The sequence below is a fragment of the Malurus melanocephalus genome, unplaced genomic scaffold, assembly GCF_030028575.1.
Source record: "Malurus melanocephalus ecotype Western Australia unplaced genomic scaffold, MMel_1.1 scaffold_34, whole genome shotgun sequence".
NCBI classification, from domain to species: Eukaryota; Metazoa; Chordata; class Aves; order Passeriformes; family Maluridae; genus Malurus; species Malurus melanocephalus.
Genome location: NW_026623266.1, coordinates 1,466,865 through 1,486,370, shown reverse-complemented (window position 1 = coordinate 1,486,370; position 19,506 = coordinate 1,466,865). Strand labels below are relative to the sequence as shown.

Here is a 19,506-nt window from a genome sequence, read left to right as displayed (position 1 = left end):
GTCCAGGAAAGCTTTTCTGGAGCACAGGGCAGCCACATAACTAAAGAGGAGGAAAGAAGCAGTGCTACTACAGCATTTTGTTTCAGAGTTTTCTGATGCTCTGTAAATACAGGCCAGCCAAAATGCTCAGGTGGATGGCTGCTCTTCTGCAGTAGCTTCCCTTGTGGGCTCCTTACTCCAAAATAAAAGTTCCTATTCCTGAAAATTGATTCTATCGTGGGAGCAAGCTAAGTACCTGCAAAGAAATAACTTTCAGTGTGAAATCTGAGTGCCCCCTAGTGATCTAGTTCCGGATTGCTCTAGCGGGAAAACTGCTYTGCTCGAGTTCCCCATTCGGCCATTTTCCAATGCATCTGTGATAAAACCCCTCCYCTCTTCAAAAGAAAGCTGAACGAGGCTCTGAGGTTCCTGCCGAAATCCACAGCGATTCTGATAGCAAGGAAAGCACGCAAATGGTCTTTTTTTTTACATTGATCACACTTTTCACATTACTGTGTTGTCATTATTTGCGGAGAAAGATGGTTCATATGCAGCTTTCTCAGAGATGCAGCAACCTTCTCATCTGTTAAAGATTTTCCCTTGATAGAGCTTTTGCAATTTACAWCCTTTGAGGGTCTGCCTATTTATATATTGCATGGATATGTATTTTGCACAGTGAGCGAGTAAGTCTGAAATGAGTCAGTATTTTTGCTGTGCTCAAGCAAGATAGTTTGAAAAATCCCCTGGCTGTGGGTTCAGTGAGATCTGAGCAGTTTCCCTTGCAGTGGATAAACGCTTTTTCAAGAGAATCATCTCTCTGAGGACAGTCTCCCTTAAATTATTGAAATATCTGGTGATTCTTAGTAGCTTGAACTTATCACAGCACTTGAATAATAAGCTTTCTCTAATTTGAGTGTCACATCCATACAGACACCAGCACGACTGTCCCAGCCTGCACTCCTGCATAACGATCATCTGCTGGAGAAGTTTCTTTAGTAAGTTCAGGATTCACGGCTCAGCTGCAGCACTGCCTGCAGAGAAGTATAAAATCTTGCTTTACAGATTTCCAGATAAATGATCTATCAGAGTCCCCAGCAAGGAATTCCAGTAAACTGAGCATTAAAAACATGTGCCTTATTTTAAAAAATGCCTCTTAGGTCATGTTTGGCTGCATTGGATAGAGACCATGATCAAGGCACAAACAAATGAGCTTTACACCACCACACAGTGTTCTGACTTTCCCTGCAGAAGTTTCCTCATACAAATATCAATTTTTCACTGAATCTCATGTATCAGCATTCCTAGAACTGGCTTAGCTTTACATTTCTCTCTCCACCTCTTGCTATAAATAGCTATGTCTCATATATCATTTAAAGAGAATAAAACATTACTCCTTGCATTCATTCATTTGATTTTACAGCCTTGCTTGTATGTTAATCAAACACATAAARTGCTGAGGTGCATAGGTGCCAAGTAAAAGTCAATATTTTACCATGAGCCTCATTTATCTGCATTAGCCTGAAACAAGGTAGATCTGTAAACTTGGACATTATTGAATTTAATGGCAAAAATCAATTACAACATCTTTGACAGGACAGGGATTTGTCAGATGAGGGARAAAAAGCACCACTTCTTCCCAAGGGAGCTTATAAATGCTGGCTGAGTGAGACTGCCCATCTCTTCCAGGGGACTGATGCATGCAAATTCTGAAATAACATTGGTTGTATTTGAAATACAGACCCACAGTTTAAAACAGAGCTAAGTTATAGTGAGCTCTGAGGGACTGTTCAAGAGGATTGCTGGAATACAAGAAAAAAGAACTGGAAAGTCATCAGTGTCTTCATGGGAGAGATGCACAATTTGGCTGCAAAACTGAAAGCAATTCTAAACTCAGGCTGCTTCTTTCTGTGTCCAGTACACAAATACCAATGAAATTGTTTAATGACCCCTGTGATAGCACAGATTTTTAATTTACAAGGSTCCCCAGAAACACAAGCACTAGTTTTCAGAAGAAAGCTTGGGAAAACATGTGAATAACCTCCCCTGATGGAAATTACTACATTTCACTGAAGTCAATGCCTACAGATGTGTAGTACTTCCTACCTATCCTTCAGCACTATGCCCTTTCTCCAGCATTGTGTAGGAAGCATTAGCCTGTCCAGCTTGGTTTGTCTGAAATGCAGATAAAATTTCACAAAGCAAAAACCATTTCTTTTTTCCAGACTTCCATCCAAGTGTTGCTGGGTACCATAATAGCCTTTGAACTTGCCAGAAACTGAAGAATTTCAGGATGTCTCAGGATTGGTCATTTATCTCAGTATGTTTTTCCAAATCCTAGAAGACAAGGCTAACTGAATTCCTAATACATACTTTTAAGTAGCAGATAGGCATGGATTAATTACCATGGATCAAGCCTTTAAGCATGAAAATCCTATAACCCTGATGGAACTTCACTAGACTGCTATGACAAGGAAGGGCTACAAAGTTATATTTTATATTTTCACTGGTACATTTTAAGTAACCAACTCAAAAAAAAAGTTCTCTTCTTACAAAAAGTTCTTTTAGGTTGAATAAAACACACCCTTCATACCATATTTCTGCTTGCAAAGATAGCAGTGTGTGTACTGTAAAAAGCTGACTTATAAGCATGATAATGAGCTTAGGTGCTGCTTTTAATTACACCCATCCTCCATGAAGATATTCCAGCCCACACAAACAGCAAGCACAGATCCTGAATTCTGAAYCCCATATCCAGATCAGTGTCATCAGTGATGAACATGTACAGTTAAGCAGAAGACACAAACCTGTGGAGCACAGCTGCACCTAGAAAGCTACACTTGACAATACTTTTTGTTAACATTCAGCAATGAAGTYCACAGAATAGGTGTCTTGCCTAAGCTATGAATCAATTAAAAATTTTTCCTCATGTAGTTGTATGCCACTTTCTTTTTATCCATACATACAGGAAGGATGTAGCCCAACTTTAAATGAAACAGAATTAAACTGATAACTTTAGTGAAGCCAGACTTGTCCATTTGAAGTGGTTAAGACATGCTTGGACAGACACTCAAACAGGATAGTCTCTAATGAGGTGCAACTTAAAAGAATTTTGCATAACCAAATAAAAATGTTTTCAAAAAAATCCTTACACAGTGATCTACAAATAATAACTTTGCTGTGAAATTGATTTTAAATTCTAAATGCAGATAGGAAGATAAGCACTGGGATAGCACACAAAAAAATGATCGGTTTGCTTGTACCCCAAACCTTGGAGCAGCAGGTGTGGAGACAAGTATCTGTGTGTGTGGCATGGGGGAGACTGACAGTCCTTGGGATTGTTTGGTTAATCTGTTCAATTACTAGTTTTGATCCTGAAAGTATAGTTCACTGCCTGACAGTTAATTACATATCATTAAAATATTTATGAACTGTTTCATCCCCATTAGGGTTTAAMCTGAACAGAGCAGTTTTTCAGCAGAGATATAACCAGAGTCAGTCCCAACTTCTGACATGAACAGTGGTTTTTAACATGCCAAACCGTGGTATTTTACCACTATCTGCTGGCAATAAAGTGTCATTCACTTATAAAATGTAAATTCAGTCTCAGCATGTACTAAATAATTCTCTCCATAAAGATTTAGAGATCCTAAATGCAGCAAAGACTAGTAAGACATGCACAGAGCTCAAGTCCCAAAAAAAATCATCCAAGGAACAGATAAAAATTAACATGATCTCCTATATTCTACAAATATTCTGTTCTGTGATTGCTAAAACTTTCGCAGAACCGTAGTCAGGAGCTGTCAGGTAACACTGACAAAGGCTTCAAGGGTGTTGGTAAGTGAAATCAAATTCGCAGTACAGACACCAATTTCCTCTCTACCTCTAGGAAAGAACAGATCGTGCAAGGTCAATAAGCCAGGCATTTTTTTGTGACAAAACCAGTGATCATCKCTTTCAGATGCCCAGAGGCTTTTAAAACTATTTCCTAAATCTCAAAAAAGCAGCACTAAAAAGTAAACAATATTCTTCCTCCTTCCTGCCCTTTGCTGCAATCTAATGCCCTTATGCCTTCCCCCATCTTCACTACTCCTCCTTTCCTCCCTTGTACCTCCTAAATACCAGCACTGTGAGCTGGAGAAATGACTGGACTCCTCCCTCTTAAATTCCCACRTAACTGAGGCTCCTCAGTTAAATGGCTGTACCAGCAAGAAGTCTTCTGTAATTACTGGTAACCCAGATGCTCTTCCAGAGGACAGTTCCTGCCTTAGGGGAGCCACTGTCTAGAAAGAGCAGCAGGAAACTGTTTTTAACTTAGGTACTTCCCTCGGGTTGTTAAGTTGGCTAAGAAGGGCTCAATACTCTCTTCTTGCCTTCGTGCTCAACACAGAGGCAGCTACAGAGGAACTTCTGCAGCCCCAGTGAGACTTGTTCARCATGGATGGAATCTGTGTGCTAAATACATTTCTGCTGAGCACATACAAACTGGCATTCTCCAAATATTTATTATCTAGATAGAGGTGAGCTTATTTTCATGGCACCTTTTTTGAGTCAAGACTACCTGTGAGCAGATTGCAAGACTCYCCTTTTACAACATGAGGGAATTAGGGCTTCTGAAAGAACAGGTCATCCAAATTTTAAMTTTTTACCTTGAGCAAAACAACGCATTTTTTGATCCATGTCTTAGAAACAACAGAAACATTCTGGCTGAAACTTTTATGTATATAAAAATATAAACTAATGGAAGCACTTACTGAAAACAACTTTTGTCCTAATGGTTAAAGCTTGGAAAAGTTGAGAAGCAACTAAGCAAAGGTCATAATAGTGGAAAATTATATTGCAAATTAAAATCTTTTAWTATAAAACAGTGCCACCAATTGCACCAGTGTCTCCAGGTTTTTATTGTTTTATGCAGTTATTTCAACATATACAAAAGAGCACAGCCAGACTGCAGTTAAGCTGGGCACTTTGGGTGTTTTTTCCATTCTCCAAGTAATTATTCAACCTCTGTAGATTTATCAGGTAATTTTTCCTGATCACTACTTCTGTAAACAAAATGTTCATTGGCTTCAAAACTGAGAAGTTTATTACTTATGGGTCAACAGCACCGAGGAAAGCAGCTACACAACAAATACAGGCCACTGCTCAGCACAAAGACAATTAAAATCTCTTTCTGACATGACCTTACAGTCACTGACCCTGAACCACTGGACATCACATTCCTGCATGCTCCATTTAGCCTTGTTCCTCCTCTGTCCCACGAGGCAGCTCCTTCTTCACCATTACATAACCCTGTCCTTTCCATCACACATTCCACTATCCCAAACGCCCTCAGCCCTGTTCCCTGYACTCAACAGCAGCCTCATCAGAGCTCTCAAGAAGCTGAGCTCTGAATTTCCTCAGCTACAGAGAAGCATCAAATCTTGAAACATCCCAGGCCTGTTAATTCAGGGGAACAGGTGAAGAGCTCATTCTTCAATATCATCTGATCTCACATAGCCAAAACCAAGTGCTTTACCACCTTCCCAAAATGGAAGAGACGTGTACCTGTGGGCAGATCTGTCCAGTGTCCTCCTGACTGCTGACAGCCACAAATGGCTGCAGGGCTGACTGCTCCCCTACAGTGAATCTGGGGAAAATGGATCAAGAAATGACAAGAATGATCAAAAAGATATTAAACAATTTCTGCATAAACTACATAGGCTATGACTCCTCAGGTTGGAAAATATGCAAATGACAGGAGTTCATGAAATCCTTAAAGCTCWGGCAACTAGACAGAGGGCAAAAAATACACTGGCAAACAAACAGAAAAAGGTGTTCAGAAAAAAAGGAAAGGAGAACTACAAAAAAACCCACCCTACCTCATGAATATTTTACAAGCTACTGCTGCTTTTGCAACTGTGAATAATTTGAAAAGAAATACAAGAAAAATACTCTTTACTCAGGAAAAAAGTTACTTTTCACAGCTCTTGCTCATCCAGCATCCACACTTTACTGCACCCATGTTCACACACRTGTAGATGCTTGCTGGTCTGTGTGTTCAGGTGGGATCCCAGTACATATTCTGGCACACCACCCACCACTCTATGGGTGAAGTTTTGTGTCATTCTGCATTCAACTTGGCTGAGGTTTCTTCCTCTTACTCCAGCCTTTGCTTCCCACAGGAACAGACTTCTTCTCAGAGGTTCTCTACACATTACGTTTTTCTGTGTTTTCTGTGTTGTGCTACTGTCTGTTACTGTTGAACAGGAAAACCTTCCCCTTACTGAACACAGGGAACGTGCCTGCTCCCTATGACCTTCTTTTACCTAAATGGCATTAAGATATAGATCTTGGTAGGGATTGGAATGGAGCTCTGTGTCACAAGTAAGTTCTAGAGCAACTTCATAAACAGGTTGAGATTAGCTTTTGGCAGGGGGAGCAGAAACAGCTCTGCCGCTGTCATTGCACAGAAAGCTCAACAAGTTTTAGATAAACAGTAAATAATTACTTTTAAATTTAAAAAAAAAACAAAAAACCAAACAAATCATGCCTAAGCAAAAGTGCATGAGAGACCTGCTGAGATCAGGCCTGCAAGATGGGGCTGCCCTGCACCTTTTAGACACGGTGTAATCTCAAAGGTTTGCAGCAAGTTGGCAATGAGAGATGAGCTCTTGCCTAATTAGCAGATTTCTCATTGTGTCTCAGTRGCTGCACTGCAGAGCTTGGCCACCCTCCACTACTTTGCAATATCTCAAGCTTTAAAACACTTTCTTTCTTTACAGTTCATCAGGGCCGGCTGGAAAAGCACCTGCCAAGCAGAGAAGTCACTTGCAAAGGTTCACATCCAAAATGAGGCCTGGGACTCAGCAGTTCTGCACTATTGCCTCAACACTTCTTACACCTGGGCTTCTTACTAAATTCAAGAGGTGAATCAGACAGAAATTCAAGATCCATCCTGCCTGTACAAAAAAAAAAAAAAAAAAAAAAAAAAAAGTCGTCTAGCATCAGGATTTTTAATAGGTCTTGCTCTCATAAGTCTCTCACATATTCACACCACAAGGGACGGTTGATTACCCCATCTGGTGGCAGGCACTGGAGTCTTCATTTTGCAATTTTTAGGTCTTTAGCATTTGGAAAGTCAGCSCTATCCTTTGCTAAAATTTTACTGCCACACAGTGGGCAATAAAAGCAGCCCTGGGAGCTGCCCCAGTCACAGACCTCTGCCATAAGCCCAGGGCCTGGGATGGCTGAGRACAGGAGAAGCTGTCCACCAAAGGTGAGCCTGGCTGCAGCAAAGAGCCTGGCATTACCTACAGAGATGGGTCTAATCACATGTTTCAGAGTCCATAGTAGCACATGGCACAGTAAAAAGGGAGAGGTTTCATACAGGTTTGTGATAGAAACACTAACACGGGTATGACTAAGATTGAGGCATGAATTAAAACACCTGTGTAAACACCAAGACACAACAGAACAAGATTTAAAAGAATGTCTTCTACAGAAAGTACAGAACACTGTTCCCAATTAAAGTGGGGAATGATTTGTTTCCATCTAGGMCAGACAGCCCAGATGCTCTGACACCCAGGAGAGCACAAACAATGAACCATCGGAACGTCCCTCAGACAAAGAACACAGGTGCAGCTCATACTGCACTAACTTGCAAGAGAACCGCCCTATAAACAGAGATTGAAAAACAATCCTTTTGTCTTGAGCTGAGGGGAACCTTTATCATCATTTATGGAGATTTACCAGGTGAACTGCTTCTCTTCATTCCCCTGTTCATTTCCTTCCCCTGTTGTCTGTTTGATTTAATACCATGTCTAGACGGCATTACCATGGATCTATTGTCATCCAGCCCAGCTAACACAGAAGGGCGAAGGACTCTGCGGTACCTTTGCTGAGAACACTCCTGCCACAACCCCTGGGACAGCAGCGTGGCAGGCAGGACGCGGGACTGGGCCGGGAGGGACCCGGGACTGTGGCAGGCGGAGCCCTGGACTGTGGCAGGCGGGACCCGGGACTGGGCCGGGCGGTATCGGGACTGTGGCAGGCGGAGCCCTGGACTGTGGCAGGCGGGACCCGGGACTGGGCCGGGCGGTATCGGGACTGTGGCAGGCGGAGCCCTGGACTGTGGCAGGCGGGACCCGGGACTGGGCCGGGCGTTCCCGCCTCTCGCCGCCCATCACGCAGATCAGTGCGGTACCGCAAAAGAACTACAACTCCCGTCATGCCCCGCCCAGTCTCCCCGGTGTGCGGCCGCGCGTTGCACTGCGGGAGTTGTAGTCCGCGGTGGCGGCGCCGCGGAAGTGACTCGTCGGCGCCCGGGTGAGCGGGGGCGTGTTGACTTCCCGGGGACGGCGCTCATGGAGGCTCGGGAGTAGCGAGGCGTCTGAGGGGGTTCGCCGGCCGCCGCCATGTTCGGCTGCCTGGTGGCGGGCAGGCTGGTGAGCGCTGCCCGGGCCCGGGCGGGGCCCTCAACCCGCTCGGGGCCGGGGTGGAGCTGCCGCAGGGCCCTTCGCCCCCCCGGGCCCCAGGCAGGGGGCCCCGCCTGCCCGGCGCTCGGCTGGCTCCTGCCCTGCGTCCACACAGGCAGCAGCTGCCTTATAGGGGAGGCGCTTGCCATCCCCCGTCAATGTTGTCTCCTCAGAGACAAGCTGGGAGCTTAAAAGAAGCTTTTTAAGGCTAGCTTGTGCCTTGGCTGCAAGGATGTGGCCTCTCGGGTAAAGAGGAGGGTATCGTTTGCTCTGGCATTCAGCCATCCTTCTGCTGCCTTTCTCAAGGTCTATTGTATTTCCTATGTGAACAGGTTTCCATGATCCTGGGGTTGTGCCAGCCAGGTGGTCAACAGCCACTTCTTAGTGACTTGGCAACCTCTTCTGCACCCTATTTTCCTCCTACGCACATGGGGAGCGAAGGTATTCTGATCCTGTAGTCCCGGGTGGGATATGTGTTCAGTGCAGGTAGACCAAGACTGTTGTGTCTTTCTGGTAATATTTTTTGCAGTTGTTCTTCTGCTGTGTTTGACTTTTATCTGCCTATTTGCTCTTTAGGCTAGTACGTTCCTCACTTTTTGTTATGTACCACTTTAGGTGTGTTTCTGTGAAAGGAAATTCACAGTTACAGATGAAGATGAAAAATATGTTAATACTAATAAAAGTTTTGTTCTCTCTAGGTACAAGCTGCACCCCAACAAGTGGCTGAAGACAAATTTGTATTTGATTTACCGGACTATGAAAACATCAACCATGTAGTGGTCTTCATGCTGGGAACTATACCATTTCCAGAAGGAATGGGAGGATCTGTCTATTTTTGTTACCCAGACCAGAGTGGGATGGCAGTGTGGCAGCTGCTGGGGTTTGTCACTAATGAGAAGCCAAGTGCCATCTTCAAAATCTCTGGTCTAAAATCTGGTAAGAGAGGTAGAATGTAGCAATTGGTGAAACAGTTGTGTTCCTGAATGCATAAGGGATAAATATGTGAAGGTTGTTTTGAACAAAAATCTGCTTGAAAAGGCAGCCCACTCTGTTTTCAGATAGTTCTGAGTGGATGCACTAGAAGCAGCCTGTCAGCTTCATCATATTCTGTCTGTGTTAATGTTCCTTGTGAAATTTCTCACTCAACTTCTCTTTTGTGTGTTGTTGTTCTGGAAATTCCTTTAAGCAGACTTGATATGTACTTGYGCTTCTGCATGGAGAACCTGAGGAGAGATGATCCTGTAACTTCCCTACCGTGTTTTTAGGCATTTGTCTAGACATGCCAGCAGCATTTTCTTTCAGCTTTCTCTGCTAAGTGGTTGTATTCTTTGTAGCACAGACAGGTTTTGCCGGGAGTAGAGCAGGGCAGTGATTTCTGACAGATGGCACTACCTAGCCAGGGACTATAGAATTGCAGTATAGAATTGTCCAGTAGAGGGTGTCCTCATTGGAAAGTAGCTTTCCAAATGTTTTAGTACTTTTGGTACATCGAGTAGGGGTATGTGTGTTTTCCTAAATATATAAGGAGTTTCCTATGTGCTTTATAAAAACGATGGCACGTTCCAATGGCACACCTGTGTCATATGAAAGGGACAGACATGTCAGTCAAGCAGCTTAAAGTGTTACAGTGATAAAGTTGTACACATCTTCTGTAGGCTTAGGTGTGGTTTACATCTTTGACTTGAAACTGTTTAATTAACCATTACGGTTGCTGTGAAAAAAGGTATTAATTCAGAATGTGGCATGCTTTCTTTTGAATCAGTCCTGGATCTGACAGTGTGGTAGGAGAAAAGKGTAGGAGGTCAAGCTGCAACRGCAAAATTAATTCTGATCATACACATTCCTCAAAAATYTGKGCTTTCTTCAGAAGAGAGAGCAACYGCAGGAAGGGCTTGAGGGGAYRTGGTTTTGTGTATCCCAAAGCTGTGTGATTAGTGCAACAATAAAACATATCACCAGTGCTTTTGGCATGTGTTTCTCAAGGTTGAAAGCCTCACGGATGTGTGCTCTTCAATAGCATTGGAGCATTTTCAGATGCTTTTTGCATCATTAGCCATAATTTTCCAGGAAGGGCTGCTCTCGAGGAAGAACTCAGGGACACAGTTGAACACATTTGCTGTGCCTTGAGGCACTGCTGTGCTTAATTTGAGCAGCAGAAAGCTCTGCCGTTCCCATTGTTGTCTGCAGCTTATCTCTGACTGTGGAGTCAGTCTAAGCGACTGACCATGGCCATAAACAATTTTAAGATGGAGAAGACTAACATAACAGCTAGAGTCATCGAGAGACATGCCTGATAGTTGAACTCTGCATTTTGGTTTCATACTTTGTTGAGAGGACCAAAGATGTGTCCCTGTCAGCTCCCTGTGAGGCATTGATTGTAGCAGTTACATTTGTTTGCTCATAAGAAGGGGCTTAGAAATGCTCTCTGCCTTGGAATTGTAATTTTTTTTTGGTTTTCAGTTGTGCCTGAAGGTGTGGTAGAAATAGAAAACAAGCTTTAGACTTGGACTTTGCACCCTTACTGGAAATATGTTGACAAGTGGGATAAATAAGAGTTACCRGATAGCCTTTTCCATGACTGACTTTTCTGCTGTGATGCTGTTTGTGCTCTATCATATTAGAGCTCTGCATTTGAGGCCTACAAATGGGTGACTGTTTTGTTCAGGCTCAAAGGTAAAGAGGGCTCAGTTATTGAATTAAGGGTTCAGTGAARGGAAAGAAAGAGGTGGAAAAAAAACTTTTCCAATAGCAGTTCTCTGCTGGTGATGTAATGTGTTAGAGAGTGTAGGGTCTGAATGCAGAAACCTGAGCTTGTATTTCAGTACTGATTAACATGCATTCTCTGCATTTGTAAGGTTTGGAATGCTAATTGCAAGAGCCAGGCATGGGAAACATGGAATGTAACTTCTCCTAGTTTAAGYATGCAATGGATGCTTTTATTTCACCCGTTCAGGCAGACGTCTTTCCAAGGGAGTGTTTCTGTAGGAGTTCATGTTCTCTGCATAGACTAAAGTGAACAGAATGCATGTGGGTTTTTTTTTTTCGATCATGAGTGTCAAAGTAATGATACATTCTAACAGAGCATGTTGCTTGAGGATGTTACAGTTTTATTGTGAAGATGTTATAAGATGCAAAACCTGTACCAACTCTATTGCTATTGTTGTTAATAATGAACTTGATACTTGGTTTCTGATAGTATGTATCAAGCAAGGATGTATCAACAGTAAATKCTGAGATCGTACAGCAATGATATTTCTCCGAAGAGGTTGTAAATAGCATTTCAGGAGATGAACTCTTCTAATCTTGTGTTAAAGTATCATTTTAATAGGAGTGCTTTATTTGCAGTGTAGCTCTATATTGCAGTTGTAGGATCTGGAGTGAAGATTTGCAGTTCGCTTCAATTGAAAAGGCTGCTGAGTTCATGAACGTACTTTCCATATTGGTTAATTGGTTGCTTTTTTGTGGTGGTGCCTTTGATCTCTGCAAAGGAATCAAGTTCCTGAGATCTTCATTCTCAATCCCAGTTCAACTTGTCAAACTTTTTGCTGGCTGAGTTTTTAACTGTGGAACTAGGTCAGATGGTGCTTTAGATGTCTGTTAGCCTTTTCTGCATCTCAAGATAGTGCTGACTGATCTGCAGAACAGCTCTTGATTAGCTTTGCTTTCTCCTGCTAGTAAGAGACTAGAGAGTGCTACTGAAACATCACCTCTGTGTTAAGAGGATACTTGTCTATTGTGTTCCCACAAACTCAGGTGGAGTATTAGTGTTTGTTTACTGATAGCACTGTGGTCCCACAGACCTTTTCCTGCATTTTCCTTTAGAGATGCTGGCAGAGTAGTACATGATTTGAGTGACTTTGAGTGTTTGTCCTTGCTTGCAGAGACCTTGGCTGAAGCTGGGACTAAAAGTGTGGGTTTAGAAAGGTCAGAAGTGAGGGCAGAGGGCTGGGATGAAGTCTGTGTGAGTGGCATGCAATCTGGGTATAGTTCCTTGCCCAGTTCCTTGTTTTCTTTGTGGCACTTGCAAAGTCAGAGGTCTTTCTGTTCCATGTCTGTTTGTTTGACATGTGCTGCTTTTAGTGGGTTTTAATAGTTCAGATGAGGAGCTGCCCAGCCCTCCCTGAGTCAGAGGGATTTTAAACTAGTGTTCTCTACTTTTTCATAGCACAAACACGTTCACCAGAACCTGGTTTTCTAGTGAATCAAATAACTGCAGTAGTGCTGCATGTTTCCTGTTTATCTACAATTGGCAAAATGTGAATTAAAAGCTTGGTTCCTGTAGAGGAAGGTTCTGCTCTCTTTCACTCACTGMTCATTTTTCCTCTATAATAATTTACTTCATAAGGAGCTTTAAAGAAATGTTKTTTTGTTTTGTTTTGTTTTTTAGAAATTTCCTTATGATCTGTTGTGCATTTTAAATGTACCAATCAAACTGTTCCATCTGTTGTGCTTGCTTGTACTTGTGCCAGCGCTTGGACTGTGGTTTTTCTGTATTTCTGAGATAGGGAGATCCCTCTGGTGGGAGCTGGGGAATACCTTCTACAGGAAAAACACGGTGGTGTAACTTACACAGCCTTTACATGTGTGCCAAACCTAACGTGTGCTGTTCGTGGTGCTTTCAGGGAAGGGAAGTCAACACCCCTTTGGTGCCATGAACCTGCCACAGACGCCAACAGTGGCTCAGATTGGAATCTCAGTGGAACTGCTGGAGAACCTGGCCCAGCAGACTCCTGTTGCAAGTGCTGCTGTGTCATCAGTAGATTCATTCACAGAGGTAGCATGGACTTTCTGTTTTCAGAAACTGTCTGTATTATAAGAGTCTCAAGAAKTGAGCCTTTGAAGGACTAATTGGGGAGTGGGTAAGGGAAGCTGCTGTGGGTGGCAGTAGGATTGTAACCAACCTAATAATGGTCAAATCATTTGGTTGGATGCTTTGATACTGTGAAATTGCTGTGTCTTACACTGAAAAACTGTCTCTTGTAAAAGACTGGAATTTGCATGCTCAGTGGCATCAGGCCCAGAGATTCACTTGTGTCAGTGTCACTCTGCAGTAAAATTATTTATCATACTTCCTTATAGGAGCAGCTGTGACTAAACCCATATAAGAGACASTGGATCTTGCTTTGTATGTGCTGAAACTTCAGTGCATAGACCTGCAGGGATGATCAAAAATTACTCACAAGTTGAAGTAAATGCAGGCATATACGCAGATACCCAGTTTACCACTTTCCCTTGAGATATGTCTGATATAGCTCTGCTGAACTACAGAATTATACCTTCCCCCACAGAAACATTTTTTTCCAGTGCCTTCCCTGTGGATCAGGCCTTGGGCTACAATAGATGCCATTTTTTAATCCAGTCGTGTTAGCTTGAACCTGTGGAAATACTTAGCCAGCTCAGGCAGTTAGTTGCCAGTCTAACAGCAGTCCAAGGCAAGCTAGACCTGCATGGTGGATCTTGATTTCCCTATCACTGATGGCTCTGGCATTTTCTTTTAACATTTCAGCAGCTGGTGAGGCTTTTCTTCAGGCCATTTTTGCTTTCTCACGTTCCTTCCAGGTGCTTGCTGGGGGAGGCTGATAATTGAACAGTAATCCTGATACTGTAGCTGATACTGTTCTTCGGCAGTTTAGAGACATTGTAGCTCCAAATAAGTAATGTCTCTTGGAGAAAGTTACCATGACTAGGAGTTGGCCAACAGCTATTTTTGTACAGTACAGTTAATTGAGCCTTTCTGGAGTTGTTCGGGGCAAATAACACCTAAATAATATTTCTGATTCTACCAGTTTTTATTATAGCAGTAGTTAAGTTATGAGGAATAATGTGGCATGTCAGGTCATTTGCAARGTGGCTCATGGATTTTTCTGGCAGGACTATTTAAGGGAAAAAAAAAAAAACCAAACACCTCATGGTTGCATAACATTTTTACAAATGTCATTTTCATTTAAGTGAGTTTTTCTATTAAAAAGTGAGTAGTATCTTAACTGAAATTGCTTTCAAGGAATGGAATTGACCCAAAGGCTGAGGTAATAGTTCATAGAGATGATGTTTGAGGTCAAAGTTGAAGGAAACCTTTGAGGGAGTGGATTGCAGAGGAAGGGAATATAGACTGGGAGCATATTTGTGAATAACTAATGGTTTTCATTTAATATTTGACATAATCGCTTATTAACTGCTCCATTATAGTCATAGAAATACAGTTTCTACCATAAGTTAAGGAGTTGCTCACCCATTACATTTTTAKTGTTTTATGAAGATTTATGATTGAACATGTCTTTTTAACGTTAAAGTTATATATAAAAAAGAAGTAGGACAAAACCATAGAGTTCTGCATGTGAGTGGGGTGAGACCAAGATTAGGCTTCTGGGTTATGTGATTTAATTTCTTCTACTCCTTTTGTCAGAGGTGATCACAAGACTGTGCATATCAGGCTCTGTTTTCCTACATTATTCCACTGTCTATGAAATTTTCTATATGAAAATTACTTGTTCTCCCATCAAAACAAGGCATAACTTTTTTTAAAAAAAGAAGAATAGGGGAAATAAGGAGATACTGTAGATCTGTGTATTTGTAGACTAGCTGATGTTGTCTTACAACCTCATCCTCTGCACATAGGATTTGCTATTTTTTGGCCTCTCATTTTTTCTTTCCTAGGTCTACAGTTTAGGAGACCCTGTGTATCTTTTAGATGTTTTCCCCACAAGATCTTGTAGTAAAGGATGCCAGAATAGCAGCCCTTCTGTGGGGAAAGCTAAAGGAAATTGCCCTTGTCACTGGAGTCTGATGAGTTGTTACAAGACAGATGGCAGACTTTTTCAATTGTTTAACAAATGTTTTGTTGGGAGCTGGAATGGCAGCTTTGGTGTGGTTTGAAGTTGTTCTGATGATTTTATTTGGAGGAGAGGGACAGCTCTTGTCACTGCATCAATTTTTGTCACAAACAGAAAATGTTCTCCCCAAAGCTTTTTTTCTAGTTGGATGAAATTGAGCAGGGAGAGGGCAAGTGAAGATTCTTAAAATTATTTCTGGATATTGGATGGATCTGATGGTAAGACTGAAACTTCAGATGTTTTGATTGTCTCTGGGCCTACTATATCCACTTTCCCACTGTGTTTTGGATGACAATGCTAAAATTACTTCATGTAGGAGCTGTGTATTCTACTGCACTTTTGCACAAAAATTGAAACTGAAGAAAGAACTTCCTTAAAATGTCTCTTCTTTTTTTCAGTTCACTCAGAAGATGTTGGATAACTTCTACAACTTTGCTTCCTCATTTGCTGTTACTCAGGCACAGATGACYCCAAATCCTTCTGAAGCTTTCATTCCTGCAAATGTAGTTCTGAAATGGTAATGGCAGTGATCTCTAGTAACAAATGTTCTTTTTTTCTATGCATTGRTATCTGGTTTTGTAAGCATTGAAGTACTGTCATGGTATTCAGTGAGATGATGCAAAAGTATTTAAGATTGTTRTTATTTCTAGTATAGAGAGGTCCTGCCCACTGTTTTTGTCACCTTTTTTTTTATTAGGAAAGTGCTGTACAACCAATGAAATTATTTTGTTTTCAGAAATGTTGCCTTTGACATATGGGCATTTGCACTGTGCTGCTGGTAGTGCAAATGCTGTGGAGTCGTGAGAAGACAGAAGGCACTGATAATTTTTAATTTGTGCTTATTTGTTATACTTGGTCTCTTCCTAGATATAGTTCCAGCATAGYTGCCTTACTTAAGAATATGTAAGAGGTGAAGAAATCATGTTCCTTCCTRGGTGACCTGGTTCTGTCACCAAGATCCTTGAGTGTAAATACAAAAGGCCCTCTGAGAGTTGTTTTCCAAGGACTGATTTAGTAACTGTCTGGGGATAGCCTCTGTAGTGTGGAGAGAAATTGTGACCTGCAGGCAATCTTTTAGGTTATCTGAAAATTTCTTTCCTATCAGTTTGGCCTTATATATTCAGCCTCTCCAATATTAACTTAAGCCCTTTTAAAATCAGTATTTTAGGCTATCTGAATACAGTTTTATCATTAGTACAGATCTCATGAATATGTAAGCAGTTGATGTAAGCCAAATGTTTTGTGTGGGAATATAATTTGATGCAGATCCCTTGTGTTTAAAAGGTARCTACATACTTCATGTCTGTATGTGGATGAGGTCTCTGATGTGACTGGTTAATGCCTTGATGAGGTTGAATTGGTTTAAAACCCTTTAGAGTCTTTYCCCATTTGAGTTGGGCTTTGAACARTGAGGTATAGCAGAACATTTTTTTCCTTTGGTTCATTGGCAGTACCTTTTGATTCCTTACATTTTGTGTTTGTGGGGATTAAAAGGATGTTTTAAACTTTGGTGGCTTGAAASCTATAGGTTTCTTTATTTTTTCTTTTTATGTTTGAAAGTCACAGAAATTGGATATTTTGCCTATTTGTTCACTGTATGTCAACACTGAACTCTGATTTTGTTTAGGGTTTGCTTGGTTTTGTGAGTATGGAAAATGATATTAGGACAGCATGTGGGCATACATTTTTGCATTATGTGTTAGAGAATTATGTWTTCTCATTTAATTTTATTAAAACATTACCATCCAGCTTCAGATTCACACTTCTACCTGCCCAGACATGGTAGAAGCCCAAAAAATGTTACGCATAAAGCGGCYACTTATAATTCATAGAATTGTTTAGGGTGGAACAGATGGAGTCCAACCATCCACCTGCTGCTGCCAAGGCCACCAGTAACCTAGGGTCRATAAGACATGTCCACACATCTTTTAAACACTACCGAGGATGGTGACTCCACCACTTCCAGTGCTTGACAGTGAAATTTTTCCTCATATGCAATCTGAATTCACTTACAATTTTACTAAGCTTGAATGAGTCTCCTCTGGGATACTGCTTTAACAAAATTCATCTTGTTAAAATACACAAGTTTAACTGCAAATATTCTTGATATGCAATTGGAAAGGAGGATTTTGGATTTACTGATTTCCTGGTGTGGAGTAGATGTAATTTATTGTGTTCTCTGCATAGACTAAATTATTTAGATTCTTTTTTTTTTAAATACAGTTTCATATGCAGCAGCTGTTATTTTTTTGTTGTTTTTTTGTTATTTTTTTAGGTATGAGAACTTCCAGAGACGTCTGACACAGAACCCTCTCTTTTGGAAAACATAAGCTTAAATTCTGTCATTCGGAGTTCTTTCTGAAGTATTACTGGAGAGATTCATTAAGTAATCTCCACTGAAGATTTTTGGGGGGAGAGGGGGAAATCACAAAAAACTATTAGTCTAAATGGACAAACTAGTAACTTTTATATTACTCTTGAACAGTATTTAAAATTAAAATCAATGAAAACCACTTTTCTGCATGTTGGCTTATTTAATTGAAGTGCTTGGCTGCAACAAGATATCAGTGTTGCATGTAGAAATATTTTTTGAAACAGCATTTAAAGTGGAAAAAAATTACAAGATGAAAAATGGTAACACTGTGTCATACTTGTGTCGTGTTTTGGGGTGTTGTACACAAAACAAAYGCAGTTTTTCCTTCTTTTGAAAGATCATTTGAAGGTTGATCAGGCAACTGAGAATATGCTTTTCCTGCTGGTTCTTGCACTGTAAGTTCTTTCACTTTATGGACAACCAGTATTCCTGTGCCCAGCTCGTATAAATACAGCAGTCTGTATTTATACATATGAGAGTATTTCCCTTTCTGGCAGTAASATACATGGTGAGCTTGATCTTGGAGTACCTGTCTTCAACTTTTCCTGTATGAAAGTGTAATGAAGAGGAATCTTGACGAACTGTGGCTGTGCTAGAAGAATTATTCCCAGTAGTGAGAGAGTAAAATCTTGTTTTTCTTTGAAACAGGTGTGGGGTATCTGATAATASTGTCTAGGTAACTGGCCCGAGAGGCTGTCACATTTGCTCATAAATTTAGAGGATTTTGGGGTGGTCAGTGATTTTTGTGAGGAGTGCAGTTTCTGCTAGTAACATGCCTTCAGCCACATGCCCAGRTATGTCATAGGTGAGGTCCAATTCTGTTCACTAGATTAGCTTGATCAGAAATACTATTTTGAACAATAGATCTTGCTTTTTTGAGTTACTTTCTGTAACTGAGAACTAAGACTCATTTCCAAGCCACTGGCATAAAAATAAAAATTTCTATTGACTTCTCTGACTGGGAACAAAGCCTTTAAGGATTTCTTTATCAAATCTAATCAGCYTTAGGTACACTTATCCTGAGAATGGTCATTAGGATCATTTTGTGACTTGTCAAATTCTGCCGTAGAATATAGTAGTTTTGTCACACAGATGGCAGATGCCTCACATAACTAGTGATAAAAGGGGATCAGAGGAGACAGAGGGACCAAATGGAATTTGGGAATGGTCATTGCTCAGCTTCCCACACTTCTAAGGAAGCATCTGCTTGGTGTGGAAGTAAGTAATTAACAATTCATAGGTCTTTGCAAGGTGTCAGGAGTTAGGGGATAATTGTCTGCATGACCTAACAGCCTCAGTGCATCAGCACGTTTTGTTAACAAAGCACATTTTTACTGAAAAAAAAAAGAAAGTACTGTCTGTAACTTCCTCATCTGACTGGCCAGAGCTGCCCTCTATGAAATAACCCATCACATYACTACTCCTTGTTGCAATTTTCTATGGCACTCACTATCTGACATGGTTTGGTGAAAAACAAGTCATAGAAATAAAGGTATTTAAACCCAAGGGCCCTGTTTGGGCACAGGCTGTCACTCTGCTGCCCAGTCTTCTCTCCTATAGTTAAAAGCTACTCCTGTTCTGAGCAAAACTGCATTCTGGTTATTCCAGACACTAATGGAATTGCTGGGGCTTCAGGAAGCCAGACAGGCCAGACTAGACCACATGAGTGGGATCACTGAGTCCAGCATGCACATCGTTGSTGCTCTTGCCCCAGCTCAAGTCATTAAGGCTGTAAATGAAAATATGTAATTATATGGGGTTTGAATAATTCAAGAATCAAGAACTACTCCCAGCCACTGTGGGTTCAGCAGGTATTGTCTCTGAGCTCACTGAATACAGTTTGTGCTTGAGAGCATCATCATAAATTATT

The 19,506-nt window shown here is 41.3% G+C and overlaps 1 protein-coding gene across 2 annotated transcripts; it reads left to right on the top strand.

The window, feature by feature from the left end:
* The first annotated feature begins 8,294 nt into the window (after positions 1–8,294).
* On the top strand, positions 8,295–17,912 carry HIKESHI (heat shock protein nuclear import factor hikeshi). 2 transcript variants are annotated; one of them, XM_057364066.1, is made up of 5 exons: positions 8,295–8,402; positions 9,131–9,368; positions 13,055–13,206; positions 15,661–15,779; positions 17,538–17,912. In XM_057364066.1, exons 1-5 carry the CDS (start codon positions 8,373–8,375, stop codon positions 17,590–17,592), a joined length of 594 nt encoding a protein of 197 aa, XP_057220049.1. In that variant the 5' UTR covers positions 8,295–8,372; the 3' UTR covers positions 17,593–17,912. The 2 variants fall into 2 exon arrangements, with proteins under 2 accessions (XP_057220049.1, XP_057220050.1); XM_057364067.1 differs by lacking the exon at positions 8,295–8,402 and adding an exon at positions 8,808–8,873.
* The last annotated feature ends 1,594 nt before the right edge of the window (positions 17,913–19,506 follow it).